The sequence below is a fragment of the Benincasa hispida genome, chromosome 5, assembly GCF_009727055.1.
Source record: "Benincasa hispida cultivar B227 chromosome 5, ASM972705v1, whole genome shotgun sequence".
Taxonomy (NCBI): Eukaryota; Viridiplantae; Streptophyta; class Magnoliopsida; order Cucurbitales; family Cucurbitaceae; genus Benincasa; species Benincasa hispida.
Genome location: NC_052353.1, coordinates 58,052,844 through 58,069,541, shown reverse-complemented (window position 1 = coordinate 58,069,541; position 16,698 = coordinate 58,052,844). Strand labels below are relative to the sequence as shown.

Below are 16,698 nucleotides of genomic sequence, written 5' to 3'. Positions count from 1 at the left end.
AGAGAACTCTTCTCTAGTCAGCTTTTTAGAGAGAATGAGAGATTTTTCTATTCTCATTTTCACGAAAATTGAGCATGGAAAAATCAATAACTCTTTTAGTGCATATCACATCTGCCTTAAATAATGCGTGAGAGAAGTTAACTCTCCTCACCCCACTCCTCCACACTACTGTAACTGTAGGGTAGTTATTTAATTAAAATATAATTAATATATTTAATTAAATATTAATTAGATCTTATTTAATTATCAATTAAATATCTTATATTTAATTTAGTGTATATATGAATCATATTCAAATATAAATATTCTCTCATAACCTATAGTTTTAATATGAATCTCATTCACATTAATTTGATTTATAGATTTAATATGAATCCAAATTCATATTGATTTAATATTTGATTCTAATTCAAATATTAACATTATCATATTATAAAGTTTAAATTTGAATCTAATTTAAAATTAATTTTATATTATAACGTATCTATATACATAATATTAATTATATCGTTAACAAAATTTCCCTTAAAATAATTTCAACACTTCAAATTCTTTCAACATTAAATATTCTTGTTTTAACCCTTTGTGAGCTAGCAGAGGAACCTGATGGTCCTACAGTTATAGGCTCTAATGATATAAGATTAATTAATTAAACTTTTTACTTGCATTAATTAACATTCATAACTATGGGGCATTCCACTAAAGTCTCATAGCTGCACTCTGTGAACTGTAAAATATTTATGTTTCCATTGATTTACCCATTTTACGTAAGTCGATCCTTCGTAAGTTGTTTGTAATTACAGTTGGGTAAAATTACCGTTTTTTCCCTGTAACTACCTCTTATTACCACTGATCCTCTAATGAACAATCTGTTTATGGTCCAACCATAAACAAAGTTCTTCTCGAGCTGGGAGGGTGAGACCTCATTGTTCAAATCTCAGAGTCAGCACTTAAGAGAATACTACAAGAAATTTGGGATTTAATGTCGGATGGAAAAAATAAAAATGGATGTGCAATGCCGATTTAAAAAAACTAGATCTTTAATGTCGTTTTTAAACTGACATTGTAGGCATAATTATAATGTCGGTTTAAAACTGACATTGTAGGTAACCTCCTCTTTTAATTTTCATACAATTTTTTTTTAGTCTCATCTTTTTGTTTCCCTCTTCTATTTTCATTTTCCTCTCAAATTTATTTCATTTTTAATTTAGATTTTGTATTTTTTAAAGAAAAGAAAGGAAAAGCAAAAAGGAAAAGTTAAACAAACCCTAGCCTCCCTCTCATTTTCCTAAAAACGAGAATGTCTTAATTTCTTCTTATGAAGCTATGTTCTTAGCTCTACACTCGATATCGTCCCTAAAATGGTGGACATATTGAGTCGACAACTACGGCCACTCTCAGTCATACAAATCAATAAACAACCCTCACGAGCAAAAGTTCATAACTCACTTAAGATTGAGATTGAGTTATATGGTTATCATTTGAAATATTAATCTCTTCAATTAACAGTGTTACAAAGAGAAATTATATATTTCGTGGTCCAATCGTACATAGACTCACTGTATAGGATACCCCCACTTACATATCTCCACATGAATGATTTAGATCAAATCGTCTGTAATACTTATAACATTTGTAACACTTACAAAGTGAGTCATATCCTTAGTATTACTAGGGTGAGGCACCCCAACCTTATCCATAGACTATAGACCTTAGGTTATTTTTTAAACACGATCAATTTGTATGTCAAATACATACTGTTCAAATTACATTAAATAACCTTGGATTTTACTTTATTGGATTTGAATTATGCAAATAATAAATAATACTTTATTTATTTGAAAATAAATAGTACTTTATTTATTCAATAATTTGTTACAAATTTAACAATGAGATTTAGGACATAAATTCCAACAACTTGGAGTCAAAATCACTCTAAAATATAGTTTAAGTTTGAAGTGCAATTTAATAAAACCTAATTTATACTTTTTTTGGTATAAAATTTGATAGGTTTAGGGCTAAAATTTATTTTAAAATAAAAGAAAAATACATTTTTGGTCCAAAGGTTTTGGGTTTAGTTTCTATTTAGTTCTTAGGTTTTCAAATGTCATACATTTGGTCCTTAAGTTTTGACCCTTGAGATTCAAAATGTTATAATTTTACCCTTGAGATTTGAGTTTTTTTTTTTTTTTTTTTTTCAATTTGGTCATTGTGTTTCAAGATTTTACATTTTTAATCTCAATTTTTCATTAAATATTTACTTTGGATCATTGACACCAATTTCTATTAATTAATTAAAAATAATTATGAAGTGAAATTTTAAATTTAATTTTAAAGTGATAAATAGTGAAACTTAATTAATTATAGTTCTTTTAGTGACTTTTAATTTATTAACATAAATTAATATTAAAGATGGAAACGGAGTATTTAGTGAATAATCGAAGTTAAAAATATAAATCTTGGAACCTAGAGTCTAAATTAAAGCTAGACTCAAAACTTAATAACTAAATGTGTAACATTTAAAACCCATGAACTAAATAGAAACTATACCAAAAATCTATTAACCAAAAAGTATTTTTCCCTAAAATAAATAAATTTTTTAAAAAAAATAATTACCTTATTTCCAAAATTCCTATAGGAATTTGGGCTGGACTACGACCATAAGCCCAATTTTGAAGTGGGGGCCATGTCTCCTATGACAAATCGCTCTCATCAACGCCGAGGATTTTTTTTTTTAACCAAATAAATGTCCTACATTTTGATTTATTTCGCTAATCACTTTTAATTTTAATTTTTTTTAGATAAATTATTTTAAATAGTAAAATTATTGAAAATGTTTTTAAGTATATAATTTTTTTTACTATTTTGCTATATTTATAAATAAGTTGGTTGTCCTGTCTTTTGAAAATTATATCAAATAATTGAATTAGATGTCATAATTATCTGTTTAAAAAAAACCCATAATTGCCTAAATAATGAAAAGCCTAAATAATAGTTGTTTAAATTTACTTATTTATAATACTCAATAATTTGTAAATAATATTTTTAAAAAATAATTATTAATAGATAATACGCAAATAATAGGATGCCATTTATGTTATAATCACCTAAATAATTGTTATTTGAATTTTTTTTAGAATAATTAATAAACTATACTTAATATAAACCATATTTAGTACATACAGTATACACAACTAAATATTTTTTTTCCCAATAAACGGCTGATTTTAAAAATTAGATGCATATTTTTCTTCATAAGATTTATGCTAAAATATTGTTTTGTCCAATAGTTTGGAGTTCATCCAATTTTAGTTTGTGCACTTTCAAAAGCTCAATTTTAATATTTAAAATTAATTTTATAAAAGTTGTCCAAGACAAGACCCAAATCTCATAGATGGATCCAAGTCCAAAGGATATCGAGAAATAGGGTTTGACACTCAAGAGAATTGTTGATGATGATGATTATTATTACTATTTAACAATATACCTGTGTAAAGAGGATCACTAATCTCCACTTTATAACATATTTGCTATCTAATTTTTCAAAATACACGGATACAAAATTTTAAATTTGAGTTCACTGATTACAAGTTAAAACTTAATTTAATTTTTAATTTTTTTTCACATATGTAAATATATTTATATACACATAATTTTTAATTTTTAATAATTTAGTTTTCGAAAATTGATGGTACGAAAACTTAATTTTATTTTTAAATTTATCAATAAATATGTAGGTGTTATTTTGTGCTTAAATATTTATCTGAATAATTTTATAAAGTTTATAATAAATTTTTAATTAATATTATTTAATCTAGTTATGATTGGCTGAACTTTGGAGGGAGTAATGGCCTAACTGATTTAATTGCTAAGAGTGCTCTATGGGAAAATATGGCTGGAGTTTGGTTAGAGACCTTTCTAAGTGTCGATTTTGTATTTATTAAATCTCATAAAATATTTAAAAGGTTTAAAAACCAATTGTTTTGTTAGATAATTTTTTTTTTTTTGTTTCTAATTAAACCTTTATTTTTAATTTAGTAGGCAATCGATACATTATTTAAAAAAAAAGAAAAATCAGTAGCGCATATTAAACATACAAACTGAATTCAAAACCTATTATATATTTTTTAAAAGTTCAAGAGCTATATATGGACACAATTTTAGAAGTTGGGCTAAAATTTTAACCTTATATATAATTGTACTTGTAACCTTAAATTCTGGATATATCGCTGTCACGAAAGAACATAGGGGAGCACATGTCCCAAGAGGAAAATATCAATGCCTTAGAGTTTGAGCCAACCAACCGAGTTGGTAAATATATACCAATCAGAAAATCAATAAGTCGAGACTATATTGGCACACTACAACCTCAAGCGCCAGAAACGTCCCTGACACCCCTACCGTCACATGATCACTCTAAAGAGGGGAGTAAGAAACCTCCAAAGAAGAGACCCGATCTTATATCTTTTCATGTTTCGTTGAATTAGCCACTCCTAGTATTAATTTAAGCATCTGAGTAATGGGTTCGATACTACTTTCGTGCAAGGATCTCTTATGCAGGTAAGCTCAACCAAGATCAAGACTAGATTAGAGGGAAGTGAGTCGAAGCTCAAGGACACCGAGCACCCATAACAAAATTCAATGCGAATGAGATTCGAACGTAGACAATTTTCATAAAAAAGGTACAATATGTGAATATATAGTAAAAATGTCAATATATCTTTTTGTTTTTTTTTTTTAAAAAAAATCAGTAATAAACTTGTAGTTGGGACTATATTTTAGTTTATTAAAAAATTGTGCTGAAAATTGAAAAATTTCAAAATAAATTAACCAAAATAATATTTTAACAACTTTTATGTAAATAAACAATATATGACAGTATTTATAAATTATAATTTAATAATGTACACCAATCATTATATTGTATGCAATAGTTTGAAAAAATTGCCTGCCCTTAATATACTAAAAACAAATAGTTACAAAAAGTATGTCAGAAGTAAAATTCAACAATCATTGAAAACTATTAGGTGATTGTTAGGTACATTCTCCAGTACACCATTGAAAAAGTACATATTAAACAAACACTTTATTATTGGCCTTCAAATTTTGAAGAAACAAACATATATAATATGTGAAAAATGCATTTTTTTTTTTTTTTTGTTAAGTACAACAACTAAAAAGAGGAAAGATCCCACCTTTAACCTTTTAAAAAAGAAAAGAATGTCTTTCAATATATCTTCAAATTACTTTAAATGGTTTACTGAATTGAGAAATGTATTTATGATTAAATTTTAGATTAAATTACACCCAGTAGATTTAAACTATATCTAAATATAGATTCTGAAATGTTTATTTTATTATCCTTAAATCTTGAAATAAAATTTTAAAAAAATAATCTTGAAACTTTGTAATTATTCTAGATTTCTTTTTTGTTAAAATAAAGTTAATAAACGTTAAATGTTGATGTTATAGCTAATGTGCAAAGATTGAAAAGTGTATACGATAATATATTCATTTAGATATAGGAGATTATGATTGTTGTTACATTTTATTTTATCTCAAAAGATATCGTTAAAATCATTTACACAATTAATTTTTATACATCAACTGTTAATTTACATTAAACAATGTTATGAATAATGTCACATGATATCTTTTAATTTTTATATATCCTCAGTTACTGTGATAGTTTTTTCTAATCTGATTTCAATAAAAAAAAATAATAAATAATAAAAATAAAAATAAAACTCACCAATGATATATGGTTAGAAACAAATTTTGAGTTAAAAAGAAAAATTAAAGTAAATCTCTCAATAAAGTTGATACTCAATCTCTCAAAAAATTACCACACCTGACCAAAAATGTCTCACTGTTTGTTCACCATATATGCTCTCAACCCTCAAATTTCTCTTGGAATGTTTTGTAAATCTCTATTTTTCCTAGTTGGGATCATCAGTAATGGTAACTCCCATGTGACATCTCTTTTTATTACTTAATTAAATTTAGCTTTCAAACTATATCATTGATACAAAAAATAAACCAAGTTCTTCATATTGGTTTTTTAATTCTCTTTTTACTTTATATATATGGTTTTTTCTTTTGTAATTTACATTTTTTTTAGACAAAAAGATAAATTCTAGTCGTAATCCTTGAAATTGTGGTTAAGTTACTATTTAATTCTTAAAATTTCAAAACTAACAATTTAGCCCTTGAATAATTCGATAACTAAAAAGTTGCAAAGAGCATTTATGTCGAATGTGAGTGTTCTGTATTAGTTTTACGTGATTGGCGTGATAACAAGTACAAAAAAGAAAAAAGTAAGGGAAAAGGTGAATGAGAGAAGACGGGAGAAAAAAAAAGTCAGTTTAAATTAAAATTAATAAAATATATCACTTGTCAATTCAATTATGTCATATCATTTTTCTTATCATCTGGTATAAGAAATAGGAACGATACTTCTATGGTTAAAAATGTAAATTAACCAAATTTATGATCAACCTAACATGTTGATATGATCATCATGGAGGAATTGGGTTTTCAATTTGTCAAAAATTCTATAGAAGCCACTAGCTACCATCACTATCATTTCTTAATCTAGACAATAAAAGTGAACACAACTTTATACTATTAGCATTTGTCACTCTAACGATTATTAGGGTGACAAATGCTAAAGTGTTGATATAGGATTAAATTTATCTTCATCTCTTTACTTAAATTTTTGAATCGATTGATGATTTATAGTATGATAGCTATTTGAATTAGTAGTTTGTTGTTTAATAGTTTTTTTATTTTTTTATTTTTTTATTTTTTTAAAAAAACATGTTGTGGAGTTGATTTCTTGCCAAATATAGAACACTATGTCCTCAACTACTTAAAAAAAATTAATGTTCATACTAATAATGGTAGAAAAGTATATGAATGCAATTTATGATTTTTGGGTTGAGATTTACTTTTCAATTTACATTGAATATAGAAATTTAAGTTGTGGAATAGGTAACTAGTTAGGTTTTGGCTGCATAGGTTAAAAATTATGGAAGAACTATCCAAACAAGTTGAGTAATTATGCTAAGTCCAATGAATAAAATTCTATATAAATTGGAGAATACGATGCACATCTTAGAGAATTAATTATGGCCTATATGAATGGTTAATTTTTGAAATGTATAAAATACAAGTATATGGTTGTGTTTGTGTTTGATAATCCTTTACACCTTAGTAATCATTTCGTTTTTTTATTTTTTATTTAAAAGCATATTTTCTCTTCTTTTCTTACAATGATTTGCATCTTTTTTAATTAAAATGGTCGAAATCTTAGCCAAATTCTAAAAACAAAATCATATTTTTAAAATTTATTTTTTTATTTCCAAAATTTGGCTTTATTTTTTAAACCGTTGGTAAAAAGTAGATTACAAAGAAATAAATTTGGAGGTAGAAATAGTATCTAAAAGCTTAATTTTAAATAAAAGCAAAATGATTATCAAACGAAATCCTAATTTTTTTTACCATTAATATTATAAAGACTAATTTTACCTACTTTTTTTTATCCATTTGTACATATGCTTCCAGAATACACTACGTGTACAAATGCTTTTAAAGTACAAGTCAGATTTTAAAAACTACCTTTTTTTTATCCATTTGATCATATGCTTCCAGAATACACTGCTTACCAAGTCAGATTTTAAAAATTAATAATAATAAAAATATAATTTTTAAAAAGTAGTTTTTATTTTTGAAATTTAAGAAAGAATTTAATGTTTTTCAAAGAGATGGAACATATAGTAAAAAGAAATGATTATCCAACCCGACCGATTATATTAATAACTTTATTGGTGGTTGAATAAAAAAAAGTAAAAAAAAAAAAAAACATAGTTTAAAAATACTTTTGGTCCCTTAAATTATCGTAAAAGTTATGATTTAATTTCTGAATTTTGGTTTGTAATGATTTAGTTCATTTACTTCTAATTTATAATAATTTAGTTCGGAAGCTTTATTATATAACAACTTAGTTCTTGTATTTTCAAACGTGCAACAATTTAGTCCCTAATATAAAAATAAAAAAGAAAAATCACCAAAATTAGATGTCAATTTTTTATTATTTTATGATATAGATTTTATATTTTATAATATTGAGTTTCTAATTAGTTTATTGGTTTATTAATGCAAAAAATGTCATTAAATCTTAACATTAAGTTCTATGATAGGGATTAAATTGTTATAAAATTTAAAGTATAATGATCAAATTATTAACAATAAAGTTCAAGAGCTAAATTATTACAAAATAAAAAGTAGATGAATTAAATCTTTATGGTTCAAAGACTATATTGTTACTTCTACGAAAATTTAGAAACTAAATGTGATATTTAATCAAATAATATTTACTTAATAGTTGGTTGACTATGGGAATTCAAAGTTGACCTTGTGTTCTCACATAAAAGAAACTAATTTTATGCCGATTATTACCTTCTATTGTTATTCATAACTATTTATTAGGCATTATTCTTTTAAGTTGATTATTCTTTTGTTCATCTTTAAGCAAAATTAATTAGTTAAATTTGTGGCAAATTGGAGATGCAAATTGTATATAAAAATGAGTGAATTTAATTAATTACTGGACCTCCATCATTCATATACTATGGTGGTAGGTTTTGATATTACCTCTAATTCATAGTCAACTATATAAACATTTATGAGAAATCCATAATGTGATTAAATGAAACAATAGTATTAAAAAATTATTTATGAAGAAAAATTCATAGGGTAAATAAATGGAATAATACTACTACTATAAGAATAATATAATTTTTTGTGGATATTATTATAAAACATAAGCTAGTTTTCATAAAAGCAACCTAAAGTAAAAAACCACCACGAACTATTTATCATGTGAATTAACTTAAACCACCATGAACTTAATTTCCATAATTTGTAACAATTTTATAACAATTTAATTTCTATCATAAAATTTATATTAATGAGAATACGTACACATATAGACCAATAAGTTGATTATAGATCAAATGCGTTTAACTATAAGAACTTAAATTGTTACATAATAAAAATTGATACATGATTATTTATGACATTTTCACGGTAGAAATTAAATTATTATAAGTTTTAAGTACACAACTAAATTATTACTACTAAAGTGTAAGGACTAAAATTGTTACAAGTAAAAAATAGTTTGGTAAACTATTTGATTTTTAATTTTTAGTTTTTAGTTTTTAAAACTTAGACCTACAAGCATTTCTTCCACCTCTAAAGTTCATGCTTAGTTATATACTTTTTACCAATATTTTTAAAAACCAAACCAAGTTTTGAAAATTAAAAAAAAAAAATAGTTTTTAAAAGTTTATTTTTTGTTTTTAGAAATGGGCTAAGAGTACTAACTCGTTTACCCAAGAAAGGCAAAAAGAAATTTAGAGGAAATAAACGCAATTTCAAAAATAAGAAACCAGAGACCGAGGCTCCGTTTGGTAGCAATTTGGTTTTGGTTTTTATTTTATACAAATTAAGCATATTTCCTCATAATTTCTTACAATGATTTGCATCTCACTTAAGTACAAGAGTTATATTCTCAATCAAACTCCAAAAACAAAAACAAGTTTTTAAAAACTATTTTTTTAGTTTTCAAATTTGGTTTAGTTTTTTAAAATATTTGTTGCGAATGCAACCAAAGTCCCACATTGGTTAGATAAGAGGAGGATGACTATCCCCATTGGTATGAGACCTTTTGGAGTGAAATAAAAAACAAAGTCATGAGGGTTTAGTAGACAATATCATACCATTGTGGAGATAGTTTGAGGGTCTTGTCCTAAAAATAGTTTTTCTCCATCCACCGAGATTATGTGATCCAATTTGGAAAATCTATTTTGATAATTGGAAAATTTGAAAATAATATAAGATTTGTTATGAGTTTTGAGAAGATTACATAAAAGAATTAGCAAATCTCAGTGTGTAATCAGGTGAGAGGAACCGAGAAGGCCCAAAATAATCGATAAGTAATAAAAAGTTGATTTTTTAACTAATTCTTGGTGGTCAATCTTGTCCGAATGGACCGAAAAAAACTATTTTTATGATTTTTCAAAATACGTGCTAATTTTGTAAGGTGAAAACCTTTTGTAAGGTAAAAACCTAACCTATTATTTTTGACAATTTCTCTAGATCTTACCATCATATAGGTTAGGATTAAACCAACCATTATAGGATATAATATAAATTATTTTATACTAAACCCCAATTATCTTGTATATAAAAGTCAATATTTCAAAAAGCATTTGTTTGGAGTCATGTTTAGTTAGTGTCAATATCACCTGCATCTCAAACATGGCAATGCATTCTTACCATATCCTTGTCACTTCAACTTAGAATAATAAAATTACAATTGAATTATAAATTTGATTCTTATGATTTAGAAAAAGTTAGAATTTAGTCTTTATAGTTTATAATAAGAATATTTAGTCCTTATTTGTGATAATTTTATCAAATCATAAGGATTAAATTCTAACTTTCTCCAAATCATAGGAACAAAACTTGTAATTTGACCTAAAATTGTAGTCATCATATGTTAAGCAACAACTATCAGTTCACTAAGAAATTAATTTGATTATAATGAACATTATTCATCTTAACGCATCTTAATGATTCAAAAGAATTTTTTAGAACTCTCTTCCATTATTGATATCTTCGTTGACATCAATCATAAAACAATATTTATTCTCTTGCTAGTACAATATTCAATTTTGAAGGGAAAAAACGTTTAGAATTAGTTCTCAATTAAAACTTTCTTTAGTTAAAATTACACGTGAAATATATGGGTTTATATATATTCTTCAAATAATCACAACCTTTCTATAATCCAAACCAAACCATCGTTATATATGATTTATAACTTTGATTCATTAAGAACAATATCTAAGAGTATGAAATTGTTGGGATGAAATAATATGTTAGCCCACTTTGATAGAGTAGACCATTGGAGCCATTTTCCATGGCTACAAACCATAGCTTTTCCACAACAATTCCTATTAGTCTCGCTTTCTTTCTTTCTTTTTCTTTTTATGTTCGATATATCTCAACCAAAGTTTCTTAAGCATTTTGAAGGACCCAATGAAGAAGAAAGGAAGAAAAGGGGAAAAAAAGCTTCAACTTTTCAAAAAAAACTAGAGGGTTGTATTGTGGTGGATGACAATGATATGTGTGATTGATTCATTGAGTTAGCCACGGCGAAGACCTGTGAAGTAATTGAAGTCATGGTGTTGGACCCTCAACTGCTTTAGCCATGATTCCGCCACGCTCGACAACGACACCAACCTCTCCTGGTCCCGACCACCATTGCCCGCCACCCATAGGCTCCCCTGCATCTTGTACGTCACCACCCCGAATGCTGTCACCGATATCCCTTCCCCTACTTCCCTCCTTTGTCGCCTCTTCATTCCTCCCCCCTTCTCCTCCTCCTCCATCTCCATATCTACGATATACATACTTCCTCCGTGTTAATATTATGAATAAATGATTAAAGTTATGACCCTATTTGGTAATCCTTTTGTTTTTTGTTTTTTGTCTTTGAAAATGAAGCCTATTCCATCCACATTTCTTACAATGATGTGCATCTTTCTTAGGTACAACAGTAGAATTCTTTGCCAAATTTTAAAGACAACACTTTTTGAAAGCGACTTTTTTTTAGTTCTCAAAATTTGGCTTAGATTTTTAAACAATTGGTGAAAAGTAGATAACAAATGAAGAAAATTGAAGGTGAAAGTCATATTCATAAACTTAATTTTAAAAAAAAAAAAAATTACCAAACAGAACCTATACTTTTAGCTTTCTATTTTTGAAATTTATGTCGGTTTTTCTCAATTTTTTTAATGAGAGGTTTTTGCTAATCAAATTCTAGAGAAATATATATTTTTTTTAAAATTTTCAAACTTATTTGATTTCTTAAAATATTAGTAGAGAATCGATAACAAAATAAAGAGTGAAAAACTTTTATTAGGAAAGAAAAATGTTCGTCAAAAGATGATCTAAATATCTAGTGATTTGTTCTTGATTTTTTTTTTTTGTTTTTTGTATTTATTGATTAATTAGAATGTATCAAAGCGAGAAATCATATCTAATTCATCATTTCCCCTCCAATTAATAACGATATGATATTTTTGTGCTAATTTTCATCAACTCAAGACATTTCAATTGGATCATAATTTAGAGTGGGGGAGAAAAACAGAGTACCTTGAAATGAAGATGAGAGAGTGTGATAAGTGAGGAAACAAGTGGACAAGTCCTTGATGGTTCTTCCCATGGGAATATGATAAATTGGGTACCTAAAAAATGGTCTCAAATCATCAGAAAATTATTTATTCTCTTTACAAAAAAGCAACACTCCACAAACGAAGAAAGCAGAGTAGAATAAATAATACCATGACACAGCCATCCAGCTTGCTGGCGACAGATCCACACTTCTAAGTGTCATCAAACCTGGGAATCTTCGAGCTAATCCATTGATCTGAAAAGGGTCGAATAATTCTTTCAAATCAAAGAATCTCTAAATTCTTATTCCTTCTTTTACAGTTTTGATGGACAAGACAGAACACAAGGCAAGAACCACAACATAAACAAAACAATATTAAAATTCCCCAAAACAAAGCGATACTATTCAGCACAAAAAAGGAGAAAGATTGTCAAGTTGCTTAGTTTAGTCCAATACCAAAGTTTTAAAATATTCTGTTTTCTACTACTTTATCTCTTTTTTTATCGTCAAGTTTGTCTGAGAAAAGAACAAATTAAAGAATTTAGAGGCTACCTTATCCAGTAAAGGGACTCTTCCATATGGAGTTGATTTCTCAAAGAACTGAAAGTAAAGGTACCCTAATCGATCATTTAGATGCAAAAGTGCTTCTTGTTCAGATCCTCCATCTTCAGAAGAAGTACTTCCAGTTCCATCCCATCTCCATAGTTTATCACTATCACTCTCTTCACTACAACAATCACTATAGAAATCCCTTGTATCTCCATCACCAGACTCTGTTTCCACCCTGAAAAACAGAGCAACTCTTAAAAATCATCAATTTTTCATTTTAGATTGAGAGAAAGAGATGAAGAGATTACCTAAAACCAGTGAAGATTTGAATAGCGGAGAGATAGGGGACATAATATTGAGTTAATGTCTCTCCATTGTTTAAAGTGATTGGAACTTTGGCTCCATAAGCACTCCATTCATCGAAGCATTTCCAGAGATCACCTAGAGTGAAATATTCTACTTTTTCTCTCTCCCATGGATGCCATAGACGATTGAGATTCCTGATTTCTGTCTGGAAATTGTGAAATTCAATGAAAACCCATTAAATATGATGAAATGAATTGAAGAATAAGAGGTCAAAAACTTTGTACCTTTGGGAGGAATTGGGATTGAACCACTGGTGTTGTACAATGGAGAAAACAATCCAAATTGGACTCCATTTTTACCCCTTTTGGAGATTGTGAAAAATCCAGGAAACAGAATAGGAAGCTAATGAGAGAAAAAACAAAAATGGCAGAGAGAAAAAGAGAGAGACTGTCGGGATTTGAGAGAAACAAGGAGTGAGAGATAATAATAATAAAAAGGGGAAAAAAATGCTAAATGGCAGTGAGAGAAATTTCTGTTCTTTGACGTTTAAGACAGAAATTTGACAGAGAGTATCAAAAAAAAGAAAAAAGAAAAAAAAGAAAAAAAAGAAGAAAATGAAATCTCCTTCTTCTTTCTGTTTCTTTTCTGCTTCTTCCTTTATTCACTTGGATTCTTTGCTGGTTATAATCCCAAAACCCACAAACGCTTTCAGCTATTAAAAAAAGAAAATCCAAAATTGTTTCTTCAATCCTACAAAATCTCAGCCAACCCCAGAAGAATTAAACCCTTTTTCATTCAAAAACGAAACAACCCAGAATGAAAAATTGCCAAATCAGAGAAACCACCCAAATACAGAAAGGATTTCAATGGGAAAACGAAGGCTAAAACTAAAAAAGGAGGAAATGAGGAAGAATACGCTACGAAACCATGAATGGATTATTTAACTTTAATTTTTTTTCAACAGAAACCCATAATTTCTGGACTTATGATTAGTTTTTTCCGGTAAAGAAAATGACGAAATGAAGGCAGTAAAATTAACAGGAAAAAAGGAGGAAAAAGAAACAGCAAAAACAGAGTATGGTGAGAGACAGAAAAACAGGGGAGGGAAAACTGCAAAAACAGATCCTTCTTTTCTCTATTATTGTTTCAGAAGAGAGAATTATGAAGCTAAAATGAAGAACAAGAAGAAGAATTATAATTGGGTTTAAAGATTTTCCATTTATGTTGTGAATTTTAATCCGATGAAAGGGGGGAAATGTCTTTGTCCTCTGTTCCTCTGAAGAGAAGGGTGCGCATTATAAATTTGTTCATGACGTCCCTTTCATTTATTGACTTTTTTATTACTTTTTTTTTAAAAGAAAATTACAATAAATACATTGAGTTCATATGGGAGACAATTACATGGCTTTATTTTTAGAAAAATTAATTATTGTGGCTATCATATGATATTTATTAAATATATTGACTTACTTGAGAGATTGTTCAATAGTTTTTTGGGATAATTTAGCATGAACTCGAAGATCTTTGAATATTCAATAAAATGATTAATTATTTTGACGCAAAAAAAAAAAAAAATACTTTCATGAGATAATTTACTAAATTCTCCAAAATTTTATGGTAAACAAAAATATTCACCATTTTCTAAATAAATATTTATGAATGTACATCTACTTTCGGTGTGCTCAAAGTTTAAATCTGTTTACATTTATCACCATTTTTCAAAAATTAAAACGTAATGTTTTAAGTACCCTCAATAATATGAAAGATCGTTAAGATGTTTGAAGGTAAATAAGTGTTCATCAAATACATATTAAATACATACCCTCAATCTATTTCTATTATTTGTTTTAGTTAGTTCGAACTTCTTTATAATAATATATGTTTTAATCAATTGAGTTATATTTGAGTTGATCAACTGACACTAATTTTAATATAGAAAAGTGAGACGTTGGATTTTTTTATATTACATAAGGATTAGAGAATTAAAGGTGATATATACACTTATTATAAACAAATATTTAATGTTGTGTTATCCTTCCTCACCCACCTTGATTAATAATAATAATAATAATAATAATAATAATATAAGTTATCAATTTTACATGTATTAATGTACGTGGCGGATTGGTTGGGTGTGAAAGAATATTATATATTATCATATTGGAGTATATATTCAAAATGAAGCATCATATCATACAATATATCCATATTGCTATGTAATTAATCAAGAGAGAGGTAATGTAACATCAAATAATGGAAGGAAAATCTCAGATGGGGTCTATGATTAAATCTACAAGAGAATGGCAGTGAGAGATTAAAGAAATTTACATAAATATAAGATCCCCTAAATATTAAATGGGTTTTTGTTAGGGAGTTTCTTTAATTTGCCTTTTGGACCCTAAATTCTCACATATTTAGTCATGAAGGATTGTATTGTATGTGATATAAAGCAAATCGATGAATGCCATGTGGTTTGCCCTTTAATTTCACTTCCCCCTCTACATCAAAGCTCTTGTTTCTTCTTCAAGGGTAGTTGGGGGATATGGGACACAATAAAGTATTTAAATACCTTTCTCTTTTCTTTTCTTTCTTTATTTATTTTCCATCCATATTTTAAGAATCAGTCAAATAAATTCTCTCTCTTTTCGAAGTTAGATCCCATACAGGTTTATTCCAATACCTATCTCTGCCCAAAAGAACCAATAAAATAAAATTCTTTCAACCAAGACGTCATTCTAAGTAGAAATTTTTCAATGAAGACAAAATTCCAATGAGCATTTTAAATCCTCCTATATCCAGATTATCTTCGTTGTCTCTAATACAAACCCGGCCAAAAATGGCTTAATTAAGTTAATTAGTCCTATTGAATTTTATTGAACATTTTTGCTAATTTTTTGAAATTTCAAGAAGGCTTGACTTTTGTCAATAATATTTAATAGGTATTGCTCCCTTCCTAAAAAGAAAAGAAAAAAAAAAAACAAATCAATGTTTGGTAACCTCATCTTGTTCTATATATATATATATATGGTGTTATCTTGATTTTAAATTGAACAAAAATCTCTGATATTTTTCTATTACCATCTTGAAAATTTGTCTTTCGGGAAGAAGATTCGACGAAAATGACAATAAATAGAAATATTAAAATGTTACATCATTATATAAATAATATATTCAAAAACCACATAGTAAGGACGAAATCATTACATGTGTTAAAAGAGAATGCGAATCTCCTTTTTTTTTTCTTCCTTTTTTAAACATTATAAAACATCAATATCTGAAAATGAAAAAAAGTGATAATTAAAAATATTTATCGATATATTGATATATCTGTAAATTAAAAATTCCTACGTCAGTAATAAATTTATACGATAAAATATCCATCTATTAATTCTAATAATAACTGAATCTATAACTTTATTTAGAAGCAAAATAACTTACTAATAAAAATATATGTCGATACGATGATATCCATATGTGTTATCAATATATCCATAAAATGAAACCTCATTGATATATTTCAATAATTGTGTAGATAGAGTATATAAAAGGTTAAATCACAAAGTTGGTCCCTACGGTTCATAGAAAGTTAAAGTTTAGTC

General features: G+C 27.1%; 1 protein-coding gene across 1 annotated transcript; it reads right to left on the bottom strand.

The window, feature by feature from the left end:
- Window positions 1-10,849: 10,849 nt before the first annotated feature.
- LOC120077111 lies at window positions 10,850-14,379 on the bottom strand. The gene is made up of 6 exons (XM_039030997.1): window positions 13,384-14,379; window positions 13,102-13,304; window positions 12,797-13,028; window positions 12,414-12,499; window positions 12,226-12,317; window positions 10,850-11,467 (listed from the first exon to the last, which is right to left on the bottom strand). The coding sequence occupies exons 1-6, from the start codon at window positions 13,450-13,452 to the stop codon at window positions 11,214-11,216; spliced, it is 936 nt and encodes a 311-aa protein (XP_038886925.1). The 5' UTR covers window positions 13,453-14,379; the 3' UTR covers window positions 10,850-11,213.
- Window positions 14,380-16,698: the final 2,319 nt, after the last annotated feature.

Excerpts from the sequence above, each read along its gene's own strand:
- LOC120077111 (XM_039030997.1), bottom strand. The coding sequence starts at position 13,452 with ATGGAGTCCAATTTGGATTGTTTTCTCCATTGTACAACACCAGTGGTT. Across the intron at positions 12,500-12,796 it reads GAGTCCCTTTACTGGATAAG|ATCAATGGATTAGCTCGAAG; the intron begins GTAGCCTCTAAA and ends GACCCTTTTCAG. Across the intron at positions 11,468-12,225 it reads TCTCTCATCTTCATTTCAAG|ATATGGAGATGGAGGAGGAG; the intron begins GTACTCTGTTTT and ends TGTATATCGTAG.